Genomic DNA, 19,081 nt, shown 5'->3' with positions numbered 1-19,081 from the left:
ATATAGACTAATACATACAGTAGTAGATGACAACAAGTCTTTCTTAGAAACAGTGAAAATAAGTTTAGGTATTTACAACTTCATTGATCGATCAAGGATATGTGTTTATAATATTCTGAAAAATGCATATGTAATTTATTGTTATTAATCCCTGATCAAGGATTTTGTAAATCTTTGTCAAATAGTTTCTTAATAAGCGAGTAAATAAACTAGTAATCTAAATCAGTTTTGCTAAAGCACATCCATTGCACATCTAAGTCCTATATCATTGATCTTATGTTGAGATTCGTGTGGATATTTTCTTTTTCTTTTTTCTTTTCCTCTTCATACTTGATTCACTCACTTAGATGTGCAATAAGTAGGGCACATCTAGATGTGCCCTAGACATTCCCAATCTAAATTTATTATGTTGACGCGTTGACATCCTACTCTCTTTTCTTTTTTACTAAAAGACATGTTTTGAACAAGAATATGGTTATTTTTTGGATATGTTTATGATATAACTACATATCACCAAATAACTGATATCCGTTATGCTGGTGGCAAACCGATACGAACCCGATATTCTATATTTCAAACCTTGATTTGTGTATTCAACAAAAACCCACTAGTCAAAGCAAAATAGGTAAGAAAATTTGCCATAACATAAAGAAAAACTTGCAGCATGGAGACAAAGCATTTGCAGTGGACCTCCAGAATCATTGCAACATATCATCTATGTGCTTCCAATTGAAAAAAGAGCTTTGATGTATTGCATGTTGAAATGATGTATGCATCATGGATATCTTAAAATCACTAACCAGCTAATGATTTTGTAGAGCCGGCCTCGCCAGTTGGGATCATGGGCATCCAATTTGGCTCATCGAATCCCCGTCGGTGCCGTATCCGGGGTTTAGCATGGTGAAAAACCTTCGGATCGATCTTCCCGTGGTCGTGTGCCATGGCGGTGTAACGATCTTTGCTGGCCTCTCCACCTGCAGTGATGAAGAAGGGCGGAGGAAGAGGGCATGAGCAGTACGGGCATGGCAGCAACAATAGATCATCACTGTGGAGAACAAAGAATGTGCATGTTGCTTAGCAGAGAGAGAGAGAGAGAGAGAGAGAGAGAGAGAGGCGCTGCACACACGCATGCCACGCATCAGATCTATCCAATTGAATGATCGAGGGTGGGGTGGGAGTCTTTTCCCTCTTCTAGACATAAGAGCGGGAGAACCTAGTTGGTGGGTACCCTTGTTGGGTGGGCGTGGACGCATCATCAGCTTGCAACATGGCAGTTGTGTAGCCAGCGAAGGTGGCGTGCTCCAATTGGTTTTCCTCCAACCACCTTGCTGCTACAAACCCAATGTAGATTTGTGGGGATCGCCAGTGTAGGAGTTTGTAGCAAGTAGCAAATTTTTTCTCAGTGCGAAACCAAGGTATCAATCCGTCGACGTAACTGCATTCTTGCAACGGTAGTTATTTTCAACAACACAATTAAAACTTCAATTGTGTCCGCAACAGAGCTAACAAGGGTGTCAACCTTGCTAGTCTTGCTAGTTGCACAAGGTAATTAAGAGGCAACTTGTTTTTTTTGCGAGGAATTAAGAGGCAACTTGGTAGATAATACTTTTGTATTTTAAATAATAAAACAAAACAGAAAATAAAAAGACATGCAAAATTTGTTGGAAGGTGATTTTTATGCTAAAAACTGAACCGCGGCTCATAGGTTCACCAAGTGCATCTCTCCAATACATAAAAGTGCGGCAAGTAATATAATCATGTGGAGAAAACGCAGAATGAAATTTTTCACGCTCATGTTAAACATACGGATGTGTTGATTCTACATAGGCAGTACGTCCAAATATATTAGACTGAGATACCCTTTGCATCTTATAGCAAAATAGCATGTCCCTTAGATCGAGATCCCTCTGCACCATCTGAACTTTAAGTGTAAAACCATGTAATTACTGTAAGCAAGATGATATATTGTTAGTTATGAGATCCAAATGAATAATCTAATAAACCTTTATCCTCAATGGCAACAATTCAATACAAGCGTTTCCAGTTTCTGATACTGTGCTAGTTTATTTGCAAGATTGAACTTGAGTAATGCACATCTCTCCGACTACTGAGTACTTATCTAGATTGGCCAAGAATAAACAAGCAACCGGAAGAAATATACATCTATAGGTTAAATATAAAGGCACCATGAATATAAATATAAAAATAATAATTCATCACATGATCTACAACACTGCTAAAAATACATCAGACGGTGGCACCTCGGCTCAAAGAACCGGATCTGCCCTTCATACCAGCCGAAGGATTTGAATCTTCTGTTACACGGTACAAATTGACATCATGCACGACCAGAATATATTACAACACACAGGGTACATGGGTACGATATTAGAACTCTTAGCGAGGCAAAGACGGCACTACACGCTTTACAGGAAATGGAAGCTACTCTCGCTTGAATGGAATAGCTCTCTCACGCGAGATTGAGCCGGCTTGTTTTTCTGGGTTTTTTTTTCCGCGAGCAAACACCTCACTGGTTCGTTCCAACTTTGAGATCGTTGCTTCACATGTTTCATTCGCTCCGATAGTTTCTTTGTGTCTTTGTTTCTTTTTTTTATTTCTTTGTTCTTTTCCTGTTTACTTTGGCTTTTTTTTCTTTTTTTTCACCGGTTTCTTCATTTCTTTATTTGTTTTTATGGGTGTTTTATATTTTCATTATTTTCATATCGTTTTTCTTCATTTTTCACGCTTCTTACCTAGTTTTTCAGTTTTTTCATGAGTTTCTCCATTTTCTCTTGTGTTCTTTGTTTTTTGTCGGTTTTCACTGGGTTTTTTTCGTTTTTCTTCTTCTTCTCTTCAGTTTTTTCTTTTCTCGGTTTTCCTGATTTCTCTTGTTTCTTTTTTCACTTTATTTTTTTGGTTTCTCTCAGTTTTTATTACACATTCAACACTTCTCATATTCATCAGACAAAAATTATATGCATGTTTAACATTTTAAATACACGATTTTACCTTTTTTTATACATTTTTGGTATAGATCTAATACATTTTTCGAAAATGTTTAATTTTTTTCAAATACAAGTTTAATATTTTTTGAATACATGATCAACATGTTTCCTGACATTTTAACATTTTTCAAATGCTTCTTTAATATTTTTAAATAAAATATTGACATTTATTGAATACATGTTCAAGATTTTTTCTATACACGTTTAACTTTTTTTCAAATGCTTGGTTAACTTTTTTTAATACATGGTCAACATTATTTTCGATACACATTTAACATTTTTCAAATGACTGATCAACATTTTTCCAAATGCAAGATTAACATTTTCTGAATACATGGTCAACATTTTTTCTATACACATTTAACAGTTTCCAAACTCTTCATTAACATTTTTTAAATACTTGTTCAATATTTTTTAAATACCTGATTAACATTTTAAAATTCATGATCAACTTTTTTCACAGACATTGTATATATTTTATATACTTTTTTGGTATACATGGTTAACATTTTTTCGAAGAACATTTAACATTTTTCAAACGCTTGATTACCTTTTTAAAAGTACTTGTTTAACATTTTTATAAATGATTGATTAATGTTTTTGAAATACATAATGGTTTTTTTCACACACTTTGTATATTTTTTGTATACATTTTTGGTATACATGGTCAACATTTTTCTATACATATTTAACATGTTTCAAATGCATGGTTAACATTTTCAAAACATGATGTAAAATATAATTTTATAATATATCAGCTCTGTAAAGAAATATAAGGGCGTTTAGATCACTACTTTAATGATCTAAGTGCTCTTATATTTCTTTACGAAGGGAGCATATGTTTATAGTTTTTGGAAGTGTAAACAAAAGTTAAATAACAAATAAATCCAAAAATGAAAAAAGTGAAAAAATAATAGAAAGAATGAGGATGTGACCTCCAGCGCACCTGGGCCTGCCCACCTCGCACTGCCCTTGACATGAGGGTTCCCTTCGTCTCACTATAAGCGAGACATAGGGGCGCCCCAACGTTGGAGACAAATGAAGAGGAGTGATGCTTCTGTTAGTTTTTATGCACTGATTTTTTTCTGTTATTTTTGATGATTGCACAAGCTGTCCCAGTATTTGCTATGACTACTTTCAACATACCAAAGAAAAATTTGGAAGGTATACATGATGCTATAGTTGGATATTGGTGGGGTGATGATCAAGATAAGAAACGGATGCACTAGATGGCGTGGTGGACATTGTGCATACCTAAATTAAGTTGAGGTATGGGCTTCCGTCACTTACATTGTTTTAATGTAGCCATGCTTGCAAAGCAATGCTGGAGGTTGTTAAGAGAGTCCGGATTCCTTATGTTCTTCTATCCCAAGGACGGAATATTTTCCTGATGGGATTCTTTTGAAAGCTAAACTGAAAAGTGGATCATCATTCACATGAAAAAAATATTATGTCGGGTCTTGAAGCTTTCCAGGAGGGCTATATATGGAGGGTTGGGGATGGAACACAAATTGATATCTGGAGTGATAACTGGTTACGACCAGTAAATTCTAGTCTACGAGTTTTAACTCCTAAAGGTAGGAATTTAGTGCAAAAAGTTTGTGATCTGATCAATCCAGTCTTGGGTCAATGGGATGAGGAGCTCGTTAGGGATATTTTTGGCCAATTGATGTTGAATCTATACTGTCAATTCCGCTAGTGGATGATTGTGAGTATTTTGTTGCATGTCACAATTGAAAAACATGCATATTTTTAGTAAAATCGTCCTACTATGGTGAGTGGAACCGTAAGTTTAGAAGAAGTTAAGCCAGTGATCATGACACTGGACGAGCAGGAGATAGGGAGGTTTGGAGGAATTTATGGGCATCTACTGTGGCACCAAAAGTGTAAGTTTTTGGCTGGAGAGCACTGAAAGAATCTATCCTGTGTGTGGGTATATTAGCACGTAGACACGCCGTTCATTCGAGTCAATGCCCTTTTCGGTCCACTGGGATATGAAGATTTGAAGCATATCCTTTTTTACTTGTACTAGAGCAAGGTGCATTTGGAAGGAATTAGGAGTAAAAGAAGAGGTAGAAGTGTCTTTGTGTGCCGACATATCTAGAGCCGTTGTGTCGGAGGAGCTTTTAAAAAACAACCATTCAGCGCCCTCATGCCAAGAAGTTCGCATACAAGAGCTAGTTCTAAATACCGCTTGGTATATTTGGTGGGAGAGTAGTGAAGCAACACATGGAGAGAAGCTCCAGCCAATCAAACGATCTATGATGTCAACTAGTATTTTATCACTTAATTATATTAGAAGCGGGAAGAAAAAAAAGCTCAAAGGCCTTGAGTGAGATGGCATAAACCCCATGAAGGGATGTGCATGGTGAACGTGGATGCTTCTTTCAATCAGGAAACCCATGTGACCCCTTCAGGCGGGGTGGTGATTAGACTCTAATGAAGGATTTGTGGCCCCTTGATGCTTCAGAATTTAAGGAGCACCGGATGTACTTATGGTTGAAGCTACTGCTGTTCGAGATGGTGTAAGATTTGCTCAGCAAATGGGGCATTACAAGGTTATTCTTTAGTCCGACAATGAGCAGGTAATGTCGACTCTTATCTCAAGGGTTTTTTTTTTGTGACTGCAAGTTCAGCAATTTTCCATGGCTGCATGCTACATGCAAGTGCCTTTGACTATATTTCCTATGAGTTATGCCCTAAGGAAGCAAATGTGGCAGCACATGAGATAGCTAGATCGTTTTTGTTTTATTTACATTTTTTTACCATGATCAATGAACCCCCTACATTTCTCAAGCAGTGGCTTATAAATAATGTGACGATTTTTGATAAGAAATAAAAAGCCCTCGGGCTTGTTGGTAAAAAACAAGAGAGCGATTTGGCTGCTACCTGGGCCAACATGCTAATTGGGCGGCTACCATGCTACGATGCTACACTACTATGGACCTTAAGGCTTGCCGCTGGCCGATTAGTGACAGCAACTGGTAGAGAAATTTCTAAAAAAAAGCAACTGGTTGAGGAGCGCTCTTTTAGGAGCCTCCGCAACGATGCCACATATCATGCTTTGAGTGCTCCCGCCAAAAATAAAATATTTTTATGCACGCATTTTTAGCTTTTTAGATGATTTTTTTGGGGGAGAGGGCTCAACTTTTCGGTTATCTACCGGTCTTTCTTAGCTTTTCGAAAAGAAATTGCATGAAAAACTGTATTTTTTTCCATGAAGGCATGGTTTTTCTTTCGCGAGGCACGGACATGCCTCTGAAAATGGGAAAAACAAGTTTTTTTTCTTCCATGACAGGCATGGCTTTGTTTTTGCGAGAGGCACGGCTGTGCCTCTCGAAAACGAAAAAGAAACGTGTTTTCTTTTCTTTTTCTTTCATAAGAAGTACGGTTTTACTTATGTGAGAGGCACAGTTTTGCTTCCGCAAGAGGCACGGCCATGCAACTCGGAAACGGCTTTCGGAATGGGAAAAAACGTGCTCCCGTTTTGTTTTTTCATCTAGTTTTTTTTTGTCAAAACCTATCAACAGGGGATCTAGTTTTAAAGATCTCAACGCGAAGAATTCAACGGTGAAAACCGCTCGAAATTTGGACACACGGTTAAGAGATAAAACGTTTTGAATAAACAGATCTACGAAAAAATGGAAAACTGCCAGATTGCAACAAGTGGCGCACATGCAACACACCACTTGTCACAACCTAGGGACGGGGGAGTGATATTTGGAAGGAGTACTCCTCAATTGATGATTTCGCCGATTAGTTCAAGGAAAATCATTAAAACCAATCGGATGATTTCTCTCCATTGTGAGCCGCTTCCTCCGCGTGACACGTACCCATGTGGGCCACCCACTGCTTCACCCTCCACAAGGCCAATCTTATCTCTTCCGCAGCAGACGCCCTCCTCCACTCGTTCTTCTTCCTCTCTTTTCCCCTTTCGAATTCTTTCTTTGTCACTCTGCTTCCAGCCATGGTCGCGCCCACTCCTCTCTTCCTGCCCTCTCCCACTCGGATCCGACGAGGAGTGTTCCTGCTGCAAAGTGGCACCTCTACGCTGCCGCGACGAACACGACGACGGTAAGCTTATTGCTGAGAAGGGGGCGCCATCGGGGTTTGCAACGGCCGTGGTGCTCCAATCCACCTCGCCGGAGCAGTCGACATTCGCTGCGCCGCTGTTTGTTGTGCTGCAGCTGCAATGAAGCATCGTCAGAGCTGCGACGGGCTACCGGTGCTACGTTGGAGCACCGTCGTGCAGCTGTTCGCGCTGTAATGAAGCATCGTCAGAGCTGCAATGGGTGGCCGATGCTGCGTTGGAGCATCGCCGCGCCGATGTTGCGCTACAATGGAGCATCACCGGAGCCGCGACGAGCTGCCGGTGCTGCATTGGAGCACCACCGAAGCTGCGATGGGCCACCGGTGCTGCGTTGGAGCACCGCCGTGTCGATGTGGCGCTACAATGGAGCATCACCGAAGCTGCGACGAGCTGCTGGTGTTGCATTGGAGCACCACCGAAGCTGCGATGGGCCACCGGTGTGGCGTTGTCGTTGCTGCCCAACGATGAACTCCGTCGATGATGGGATGCGGCTCCTGCTTCCGAGCGGGGCGGCGCTGCTTCCGCGGCGAGTCGTGCTGTGGCACAACGTGTGTTTGACCGATCCAACAGTTGCGAGAAGAAAGATTGAATGGCCCGCCACCCGACTGATTTCCCGAAGAAATTAGTGGGCTGATTGGTAGCAGACGCCTTAGTTCACTGAGACTACGAGGCAATAGTGGGTGCGGCTACGTGCCGCCCGTTGTGATTACTAGCATGGGGTCGCCTACCAGAGTCGTCGCTGGGCCGGCCCAATAATCACATGGGCCACGCCACACTCACGCTACTCGTGTTTTTTTTTCTTTTTTTCCTTCCATTTTTCTTCACATTTTTTATTTTTGTTTTATTTTCTTACTATTTTTTATTTTTCGAAATAATCTATATATATATATTACAAAAAACATACTTACATAAAATTTGGAAAAATGTAATCGTGCATTTCAAAAATGCTAAAATTGTATAGGAAAATGTTAATCATGTGTACCAAAAATGTTTTGTGGCATCTCAAAAAGGTCAACATTTAAAAAAAATGTATGTGACATATTAAGAAATGTCTATATAATCTTTAGAAAATGGTCACATACATTAAAAAATGTATGTTACATTTGAAAAAATGTTCATACGTTTCAAAAATGTCAAAAATGTTTGTGTAATAAAAAAATGTTTTGTACCATTAAAAATTGTATGTGACATGTATATGAAAAATGTGTATACATTTTCAAAATGTTTAAACAATATAAAAAATATGTGTTGTTAAAAAATGTTTATTGTCATGAAGAAAATGTACAATGTGTATTTGAAAATTGTTACCTTGTATTGAAAATGTTGCTCAAACGTATTTAGAAAATGTACATAACATATTTGAAAAATGTTGAAAGTGTATCAAAAAATGTTGGGCGCGTCTAGCTGCCGGTCAGCGGCTCGTTAGCGCTCGTGAGCGGCTGGCTAAAAAGAGTAAGCGCCTGTCGCCTGGTCCAGAAAAAGGCAGCACGTCTAGTCCTTGTCATATGTGGTCTCTCCTCACGTGATGGATACCTGCATGCCACTGTATTAATGTTCCTCATGTCCGCCCTTTGTGCATTATTTTTTGGTTTTCAAAAATATAAAAAACATATCTTCTAAACCACATGTCGAAATTCAGATCCGTTTTCACCATTAAAACCCTCGCGACGTGCTCTTTAAAAGTAGATCTCGCATGGGGATGTTTCGACGAACTAGTCTTCCTGCCAACTAAATATCAATGTGTGTGCAACTAGACTAGATTGCCACGCCAACTAAGCATATGTGTGTGCCAATAGTTCTGTCAATTAAACATCAATGTGTGTGCAACTAGATTACATTGCCGCACCAACTGAGCATATATGTGCAACTAGTGTTCTGCCAACTAAACATCAATGTGTGTGCAACTAGACTAGATTGCCGCGCCAACTGAACATATATGTGTGCCAAATAGTCCTCGCAACTAAACACCAATATGTGTGCAACTAGACTATATTGCCGCGCCAACTGAGCATATGTGTGTGCAACTAGTGTCCTGCCAACTAAACATCAATGTGTGTGCAACTATACTAAATTACAAGCCAACTGAGCAACTAGTGTCCTGCCAACTAAACATCAATGTGTGTGCAACTAAACATCAAAAGTTGTCGTGGTTGCACATCTACTACTAGGTAGTTGACCAGAGCAGTAGACTAATTGCAAATCAGGTTGTCATGGTTACTAGATTGCAACCACATAGGAAGTTGAATCATGCAGCTCCAAAATTTTGTTTTGAAAAAAGTTGCACCATGTAGTACAAAAATTGCACAACACAATACTAAAATTGCACCATATAGCATCAAAAGTTGGCATCAAAAAAAATTCATCGAAACATACCCATGCGGGATCTTATTTCGAAGATCTCGTCGCGAGGGTTCCAACGTTGAAAACGGATCTAAATTCCGACGCGCGGTTAAAAAGTTATGACTTTTTGAATTGTTGTAAAAGGTAGCTAAATCAGTCACATGCGGAGAGAGAGAATGGACAAGCTATCTTTCCATCTAATTATATTTCTTGGTCCACTATACGAGAGCGCAACAGTCCAAAACGATTCTATATGATTCACCAGGTGACACCTAGACTACGTACGCACGAAAGCGAGTGGCCAGGAGCCGGCCGCTCGGTTCATCAAAAAAGTGGCCGGCCGCTTTTTAGATTTTAGAAAAAATGTTTCACGTGGGCGCTAAAATTGAACATTGTGAGGGAAAGTAGACTTGTGTAGAAAAAACTGATTAAAACCGACAGAGAAACAAAAATAAAAGCAAAAAAGAAAATAATAGGAAGAAAATCATGATAGAAACAAAATAAAACCAAAGAGATAAAAAAAAAGAAAACGAGTAAAAAGCAAAGTATAACAAAGGAAAAAATAAAAACCGACGAAAACATAGAAGAAACAAAAGAAAAAAATGGAAACGAGACCAGAGAAGTAACAAAAGAAAAAAAATGGAAACCCGAGCAGAGCAAGTGACGGGGTTATACCTCAAAGGTAGGCATATACTCCAGAGCAGAGCAAGTGACGGAGTACTTAGATATGGCCCACCCTAAAGCCCAAGACAATCAAGAGTATTGTCCAAAATACAATGGGCCAAGAGAGCCACCAGCCAGGCCCAATAGAGCTATAACCAAGACGTCAAATAGTTGAGGGGAGATACTCACCGTAGGACCAAGTGCCTACATTTGTCTCAAAAAAAAAAAACCAAGTGCCTACATTCGAATTACCACCCCGTGACGGACATAACTCAACAGTCGGTCATCTGGAGGATGCCCCCCATAGGATGTCACCAACCTACCCCCTTAGGATGTCACTAACCTATGCCATTAGGATGAATCTCGTCCTTGAGATTCTGGTTGCTCGGGAAACAAATATGGACAATCCTCCTTTTCCTAGGTTGCTTATTTTTTTTGTATGGTGCTCTCATTAAACCTTGTAAAACCTTCTGACCTTACAGCGGGTAGTCCTTTCAGCCTTATCCATCATTCTGACTTGATTTCTTTTCATAGGTCAGATGCTGCATGTTACTGGTTACATGCCGGCCCCATGGGTCAGAACGAGGCAGTTTGGGAGCGATCAGTGCGATCAGAAAAAATCTTACCAGGTTGGTGTTTTATTTTTTCAAAAAGAGAAAAGCGGTGGTTTTTCTACCAAACCGACCACAATCGTGGTCGCTTTGCCCTAAATATTCGTCTGATGTTTCTTAAAAATTGACCTAGAAATAGTTGTTTGTCAGTAGTAATATATGGAGGCGCGTCTTTACTGGGTGAAAAAGTCAAGAATGTGGCAGCCTGGCAGGATGCAAACTATATATATCGAGTTGGCCTACACCTGGCGGAGGCAACAAGGCGGGCCGGCGTCTGTGATGCTGATGGCCGGCACTTTGGCGCCACGCTAGCTGCGTATTCTATTTCCATTTTAGTTTCAAGATCCGCAACAGCAACTAGGCTTACACAAGACACCTTCATTCCATTCCATTCCAGTTCCATTCACGGTCAGCAGCCCAGCACCACCACCATGGCTTCCTCTTGGAGGTACCCTCGCCGCAGCCAGGACGACGACGAGGACTATGAAGAGGAGGAGGAGGACTATGAAGAGGAGCAGGAGGATGACGACGAGGAAACAGAGGAAGGCAGCACCGAGGAGGAGAGGTCTCCAACCCCCTATAACATGGAGCTGCACTCCATGACCGCAAAGGTTACACCAACTTTGATCTCTTGAACACCTGTTCAGCTCGATCAGGATCCCTTTCTTACTGCTTCCAATTAATAAATTTTGCAGGGCATCCAACACTTGTGCTCCGAGCTCCTGGAAATAAACGAGGCCTCGCAGGAGGACTTCCAAAGGAATGTTCACCTGACCTACCTGTCCTTCCTCAGGTATGCGATACATCGTTCGTCAGTCAACCAATTAATTTATCAATGAAGCTCCTGATCCACAGTAATATGCACGGCCAGATTGTTCCAAGAAGCTGGCGATCTGGAGAAAGATGTTGACCATCTCAAACGCCAGGCCGTGGCGCAGAGGAGCCTCCTCCAACATCTCACAAACAACCTGTACTCCTCAATAATACCCGAGAATTCAACAATTGATCCATCACCCAGCAGTATCACCGACACCGCCGTCGATCCATTGGACGTTCTTCTATCCGAGCACAGGATGGACCAAGCCCTTGAGCTCCTTGAAGCGGAAGGACAAGCGCTGGAGAAACTGCACGGCGACGACGCCCAGATGATCACGTCGAGCATGTCCGCGCTGTCGGCCCGGAGAGCCAGAGTCGCCGAGCGCTTCACCGCTCTCGCCGACAACCGGCGGACGCCACGGCACGAGCTCCTCCAGGCGCTCTCCGGCCTCTGCAGCCTCGGTGACGGCCAACGGGCTAACCAGCTCCTCTTCAAGTTCTACAGCTCAGGAGGTGCCCTCCGGCGCGTCGAGGAGCTGAGGTCATCATCACACAGGAACTGCATCGGGGAGCTGGCGCACAAGGTCTTCTCCTCCATCCTCGAGGCGTCGAGGAGCTTCGTCGCGCTGCACGGGCCGACACCGTCCCCCGAGCTTAGCCGGTGGGCGAGGGGGGAAATTGATGACTTTGTCGCCACGTTCCGCGACTACTTCGGATCCGTATCAGAAGCCGAGGCCGGCGACGGGCTGGCACTGGCGACCGAAGCCGCCAACTGCGCCGTCTCCTACTCTTCCATGCTCGGCACGGTCGTCTCGGTGGAAGATGTCAAGGCATTGATTCGGCCTTGCATGGAGGAGCTGCTGTCAACGTATGCCAAGCATCTGGAGAAGGTCGTCAGGTTGTTGGTTTGCTCTGACGCGTGGGTGCTGGGGAGGTTCCTCAGGTCAGGAGTCCTACGGCTACCTGCCGCTACCGGTGGCGGGGGCGAAACTGAACACTGCTTGCTCACGGCCAGTGGAAGGAAATTTGTCACGTTGATGCAGGAGGTTGTGGAGGACGTGTCCCCGTTGCTGCGCCTTGGGATGAAGAGCTCAGTGCTGCAGCTCCTGGCCGGGTTGTTCAGAGACTACATGCACTCCATCCTAGCTGTCGATGCAGTCGACCAGCAGCAGCAGTACATGTGGCAGCTCTCCTTCCTCATCAACTGCACCACGCTGGTCTCCTTGTTTCCGATCATCGCCCACGGTGTCTTCATCAAGAGCAACAACCAAGCGTCGCTGTCGCAAACGGAACCAGAACTCCACGGTTTGACCGTGTTCATCAAGGAAGCATCCGGCCAAGTATGGACACACTTCTGCCAGCAGTTCATACGAGACACCACGTCGACTCTGCATGACAAACCAGTCGACAAACCAACATCGACAGCGACAAGCTTCCTGCCCATGATGCCTTGTTCTGCATTCCAGATGGTGTTCCTGCGGGTGAGACAGTTGAGTGATCTGTATGGCACCATCTTGGCCGGCAAAGACGGGACCATGAGAAAACTGCTGCAGGAGTTGATGGAGACCATGATAATCTGGCTCGGGAGCAACCTAGATCCCTGGATCCATCACGCTCAGAATCTACCAAAGGACACACTTCTTCATCAGGTTAGTTGAACAAATCTTGTACGCTAGGATTACTTCGGTTTGGTGTCCATTTAGACCTTGGCAGTTCCATCTCATCTTACAGAGACTGTACTGTATGCAGATCCAGTTAGATGTTCATTTTCTACTTGAAATTGCACAATTTGGTGGTTTCTCTTCTGACAGTACCAGAACCTCCGCATTGGACCTGCTTAGCAGAGCACAAGAGAAAATATCATCTTTGGAACCTAGTGTGAAGAGGTAACAATTAACAGTTCAGAGCTCACTTCCCTAAATATCTCAGCGGTTAAATTACACATTGTTTATTTATCTTTATGCTGAATATGCACCAGTGATACCATCCATGAAGAGGCATGGGCTACCAATGCCGCCAAACGGGCAGTCCAAGCGCTGGTGGGAGGTGGAGTAAATAGCTCCAGTTCACAAGAAAAACAAGCAACTTTTCAAAGTGAAGAAGATGTGTTCAACGCTGGAGGAGTTGATGTGGGAAGGAATGCTCAAGGAAGAGATGAGGAGACGGATGATAACGTCACCAGTTTAGATCAGAACGACACACCGGATACTTCGAGCGATAAACATGCCCTGGGTGAAAACGGCTGCGATGAGAAGTCCACCGATGAATTCATGAGCATCGAGAGTGATGGTGGAGCAGCTGAGGGCAACACCGAAGATGGTGTGTTGCCGGGGAATCCATTGATGACAAGCACTGGATTCCTTGATTCAGAAAAGCATAAGTTGCCGGCAGAGAACATACCCGTAGATGTCCATGGTGATGGCATGGGCGGGATAGGAGGCACAGACGCTGTCGTGGAAGCAACTCCATGTGATTCACACGAAGATGAAGATGACGATGACAAGTGCACCTTGCCAGAACTTTTGCGGGACAAGATGAACCCTATCCATGCGCTTAGTGACCAGAGTGCTACGGACACAACGAGCACGAGCTCCATGGAAATGGAAAGTGGTGATCAACACTCTGATGCGGGGACCGGTAGCAGCGGTGGCGCGGACATCAGGAGGCGACGTGGTGCAGCTGCAGACAAGAGAGGTGGTGGTAACAAAAAGAAGAGGGAGGACATGAGAAGAAGCAGTAGGCCGAGATGGCAATGAAGGAACCGCCAAATTGTATTCAGGAAACCTTCGTCTCCAATAGACTATCTTGTGCAAGACATGTATACAGAAGCACTAATGATTTAGCCAGTACCATTGCACATCTTTAATCATTTACTTGCAATGGCAAAAGAGCCCGTGTATTGCAACGGGATAATAAAATTATGTATTGGCCACTTGGTTAATGTACTGAGTGTGTACGGATTTCAACGTCTCGCCATTGGTTGATGTACGATTGTTAGATATTTAATTCCGGCACTTTATGAGGAAATTCTAGACTAATAATTGAAATTCTTCTGCAGATACTGATTCTCACATGTTACAATTGTTAAAGCCGCAAAAAATTCTGAGTTGATTTTTAATTTTGAACAAAAACAAAAGGAGTAGTCTCACCCTACTAGTGTGCATCTTTTTATAGCAATAGCAACCATCGTGGGGGATAGGTCGGCAGGCTAAAGGAAAATGACTGATGTAGTGTAAGGCGGATCCTTTTCTGTGGTTTTAAATGAGTTGACCATGGAGTTGTGCATTCCTGGCTTCTGCTTTGCTATGTTTCATGACTAAAATTGGCAATCCTAGAATACATCTCTGTAAGTCTTGTAGTCTGAACTCTTACATATCAATAAAATTAAGCAGGGTCACGAGCGGTTTTTCTAAAAAAAAATGAGGGTCCAATGGTATTCTACAAGTACCCACTATTTGTGATAAAAGATAGAAGGAATTTAGAAGTTTGTTGCTTATGCAACTTTCTATTCTAATTTAGAGGCTTGCTTTGGTTCAGGGAAAAATTACTCAAACGTGCGGACCATGGAAAGACTTGCGCAGCTTGTATCTCTATAGAGACACTAATTCTGAAGGATTCAAGCTAATGCAGCTGCAAGTATCAATACTCTGAACTTCTACCAGATAATAAGTCAAACCTTCAGATCAACCAGCCTCTCTGCAAACCCGGCAATATTACAATGAAAATCAGGCGCGGTACACAATTTTTTTAATGTATTAGCAAAGGCTGATATACATACATTTCAAGGAGATCTTCATCCACTTCCTTGAATTCATTATCTATTTCCTGCCAATCATCATCTATGACCAGAAACCCCTCCTTCACACAAACTATTTTACAGGGAATGAATAATCAGTAAGTGACAACTATCAGATGACGGAGGTTTATGCAGGAAAAATAAAAATGAAGGATGCGGTAAATTACATAAAGAACACATGTAATTCAGAGATCAACTCAATTCTTGTATACCTTTGGCCTCAATCCCTACTGTATTAACAATGTCCCAAGTGCACCACCCAAAGCAGTCGAGGATTAGATTCCCGGCTAATTAGCAGTTAATTGTTTTTTAACACAGTACAGACACAAGCGTTTATATACACTTATATCCTATAAACGTACACATACACACCCTACCCAAGCACCTTCGAAAGACTGAGCCGACATATCACTTAAATTTACGAAGTCGCCGTAGGCACCTCGTCATCGACGGAAACATATTCTCCCACTGAATGCGCATCGTCGGAATCCTGAAATAAATCCAGGAATAAATGCGAACACTAGGATGAACCCTGATGGGCTAAGAATACCACAGTTTCTCTAACCATCCAACCACAGATTGGTTCATTAGCAGTTAATTAGTTGAATCTTGATGTTCTAAGAGGAGTCGATGCAACATGAGTAATGCTAGACCTACAAATGGTTTAACGCAATCCTCACATAATTAGACAGCTGGCAAGTTTTGATTGGGGTTAGAGAGAATGCGGGCCTCACCCCATTTAAAATCAGGGGTGAAGAGAAGTTTAGATATGAAAGTTACGTAGAAGTTTACGTTAGTGTTCGTAGGTGCAGTATTATCGCTAAGCGCCTGATTGCTTTATCACTCCAGGGCCCTTCGGTTGTAAGCCTGGGTGCTTAGGTGTTTTTCCTATCTTTATTTTTTTTTTCTACTAAGCGCCTCTATAAGCAGTTGCCAACGCACGAAACCGTAAAATCACCGCCAGTTTACAAATTTACGCGGAAAAAAACGACTTGAATAAAACTCGTAAACAACTTTAACCTGTAATTTTTTTTGAAGCAACGCGGAAAACATCCTGCCTAACCTATGAAAATAAGGATTTTGGAGCCAACTTAAGGGTGTCATGTATATGCGAAAGACCGTTGGCTCACTCCCGGCCGCCGCCCCCGGAACCTTCATGGCTCACTCCCGGCCGCCGCCCCGTCCTTCCCCGGCCACCACCCTGCTCATTCAGGAAGCCGCCCCACCCGTCTGGGCCGCCACCGCCCCTCCCATCTTGGCTGCCACCCATCCCATACTCGTCCCGCTCGGCGCCGCACTGCTAAGCCTCTTCAGCGCTGGTGGTCAGGTGCTCGTGTTCGCCACCCTGGGGCCGCGCTGGCCATCGTGGGGCTTGCCGACGTCGGGGACTCTCTGGGCACCACCAAAGCACGGGACGTCGCCAGCACCTAGTGCTGCATGGGTGAACGTACGCACACGTCTTGCGCATGCGTTCAATTTGTCGAAATCAGATGTATGTATGTGTGTTCAGAGCATCTGCAGCTGACCATGGACACGGGCGAGAGGAAGAAGAAGCCGTGGGGAAAAACTATAAACGAATATTCGGTTTTACAATTTAACTTTGAGGGGTTTGTTCGGCCGCAGTTCAAATCAACGCTTAAAATGAGTTTTTTGTAAATTGAAAAACATGTTTTAAGTTCCACGGTTTAAGGAGTCTGATAGAGATGCTCTTAGGCCCTCCACTATGTATCTGGTGCCAAAATTCCGACAAGTATGCCATGTATACATCGATGTCGGCAGTGGCGGAGGACGAAAAAAATTAAGGTGGGACGGACCTTGCACTGGCTACCGCCTGACGCCACATAAGCTGGCTATATACTTCAGCTAAATATTAGAGCCAAACACCAGTTCTAATATCCTGTGATGGCATCATCTAATAAAATTACCAAGCATGGAAGGAAGTTTACCATTCAAAAACCACCAGAGAAATCAACCATGCTTGACAAAACAATCGGTCGAGTCCAACCTAAAATTTGTGTCAATTCCATTTCGATGCAAATAATGAAATCTTACTCTAGGATTTGGGAGTCATATATATGAAAATAGTGTTGGGGGGTGCTTTTTTATGCATTAAATCATTCATCTTGACAACAATGCTCATTGGAAAATAAGCAGACAAATCGAAGGAGATGAAAGCAACTTTAATGAATAACCATTTCACTAATAAAAAAGAGTAGGCACACAATTGAGGAATTGAACAAACTCATTTTACTTCCATTAAAGCCATTACATGAAGGCGCAGTGGATCGATGCTAGCTACGGGAGGGTGAAGGAAATATGCCCTAGAGGCAATAATAAAGTTGTTATTTATATTTCCTTATATCATGATAAATGTTTATTATTCATGCTAGAATTGTATTAACCGGAAACTTAGTACATGTGTGAATACATAGACAAACAGAGTGTCACTAGTTTGCCTTGACTTAACTAGCCCGGTGGGAGTAGGACTCCCTTAGGGCGCGCCATAGAGAGGGCCGGGCCCTCCCCTCCTTCACTCCTTTATATACGGGGGAGAGGGGCACCCCATAGACACACAAGTTGATCATTGATCTTTTAGCCGTATGCGGTGCCCCCTCCACCATAATCCACTTCGGTAATATCGTAGTGGTGCTTAGGCGAAGCCCTGTTTCGGTAGCAACATCATCACTGTCATCACGCCGTTGTGCTGACGAAGCTCTCCCTCGAAGCTCTACTGGATCATGAGTTCGCGGGACGTCACCGAGCCGAACGTGTGCAAATCGCGGATGTGCCATACCTTCGGTGCTACATTGGTCGATCGTGAAGACGTACGACTACATCAACCGCGTTGTCATAAAGCTTCCGTTTATGGTGTACGAGGGTACGTAGACAATACTCTCCCCTCTCGTTGCTATGCATCACCATGATCTTGCGTGTGCGTAGGATTTTTTTTGAAATTACTGCGTTCCCCAACAAAGGGCTCCTTTAGGTGTTTTCTTCATTTTCGTTAGGATTTGTGTCCTGTTCAGGAAGGCGAGGCAGCGGTTACTTCCTGAAAATGGAATAAGATTATCCTCACTTAGCCACCATCCCGGCAGTGCGTCTAGCATCATTGGAGGGCATGGGTGTGTTTTCGACAGATCTCACAGGATTCGGTCGGCGTTTTTCTTCGATGAACGACTTGGATCCAATCTTTGTTCATCTATGTTTGTGTCTCTACAGTTTGGATCTTTCCGATCTATACTTCTTTTCATCGGTTGCGGTTGCTGTCATGCTGCGCTAGTCCCGTAGGACCTTAGCACGATGACTTCCCGACTGTCTATTGTAACAAGGTTTGCCCGGCTCCGACAAGGGAGGGGCGATGATGGTAGTGCGCCTTCAGCTCGCTTCAGTGCTTGTAGTCGTCGCTAGGTGATGGACGGACCTGAATGTAATCTTTACTTATAGTGTTCTTTCTATTATCTTGACAGTTGATGAATAGATCAAAAGTTTTTCCATGAAAAAATAACAACTACAATGATATGTTCATACAAAATACATCTGAAGCAATTCATCGATGTATCAAACGGATTCATGCCATCGGTACTCGCACCAAGCCGATGTTCATTGCATCTTTTGTGAAAAATCCATATTCGGCGTTGAATTCTCTCCACTGGCTAGCATCGGCGAGGTGTCTGACCTTTGGATCATCTTCATCGTCGGGCTCCTTCCTCTCCGTGTGCCAGTGCATGAGCTTTGCTTTCTTAGGATCTACGAAATACCA

At 43.0% G+C, this 19,081-nt stretch overlaps 1 protein-coding gene across 1 annotated transcript; it reads left to right on the top strand.

Annotated features, from left to right (window-relative positions):
• Positions 1–10,976: 10,976 nt before the first annotated feature.
• Positions 10,977–14,532, top strand: LOC147960961 (exocyst complex component EXO84C-like). The gene is made up of 5 exons (XM_087535852.1): positions 10,977–11,320; positions 11,405–11,502; positions 11,581–13,174; positions 13,275–13,411; positions 13,504–14,532. The coding sequence occupies exons 1-5, from the start codon at positions 11,141–11,143 to the stop codon at positions 14,279–14,281; spliced, it is 2,787 nt and encodes a 928-aa protein (XP_087391978.1). The 5' UTR covers positions 10,977–11,140; the 3' UTR covers positions 14,282–14,532.
• Positions 14,533–19,081: the final 4,549 nt, after the last annotated feature.

This window comes from Triticum urartu, chromosome 7A (genome assembly GCF_056163025.1).
Source record: "Triticum urartu cultivar PI428250 chromosome 7A, HENAU_Tu73, whole genome shotgun sequence".
In the NCBI taxonomy this organism is placed as follows: Eukaryota; Viridiplantae; Streptophyta; class Magnoliopsida; order Poales; family Poaceae; genus Triticum; species Triticum urartu.
The sequence above is the reverse complement of the archived record's forward strand: the minus strand, read 5'-3'. Positions and strand labels throughout refer to the sequence as shown.

Bases quoted from the DNA above. Each gene is read 5' to 3' on its own strand.
- LOC147960961 (XM_087535852.1), top strand. From the start codon at position 11,141: ATGGCTTCCTCTTGGAGGTACCCTCGCCGCAGCCAGGACGACGACGAG. The intron at 11,321-11,404 runs GTTACACCAACT...TAAATTTTGCAG, and splicing joins TGCACTCCATGACCGCAAAG to GGCATCCAACACTTGTGCTC. The intron at 13,175-13,274 runs GTTAGTTGAACA...TACTGTATGCAG, and splicing joins AGGACACACTTCTTCATCAG to ATCCAGTTAGATGTTCATTT.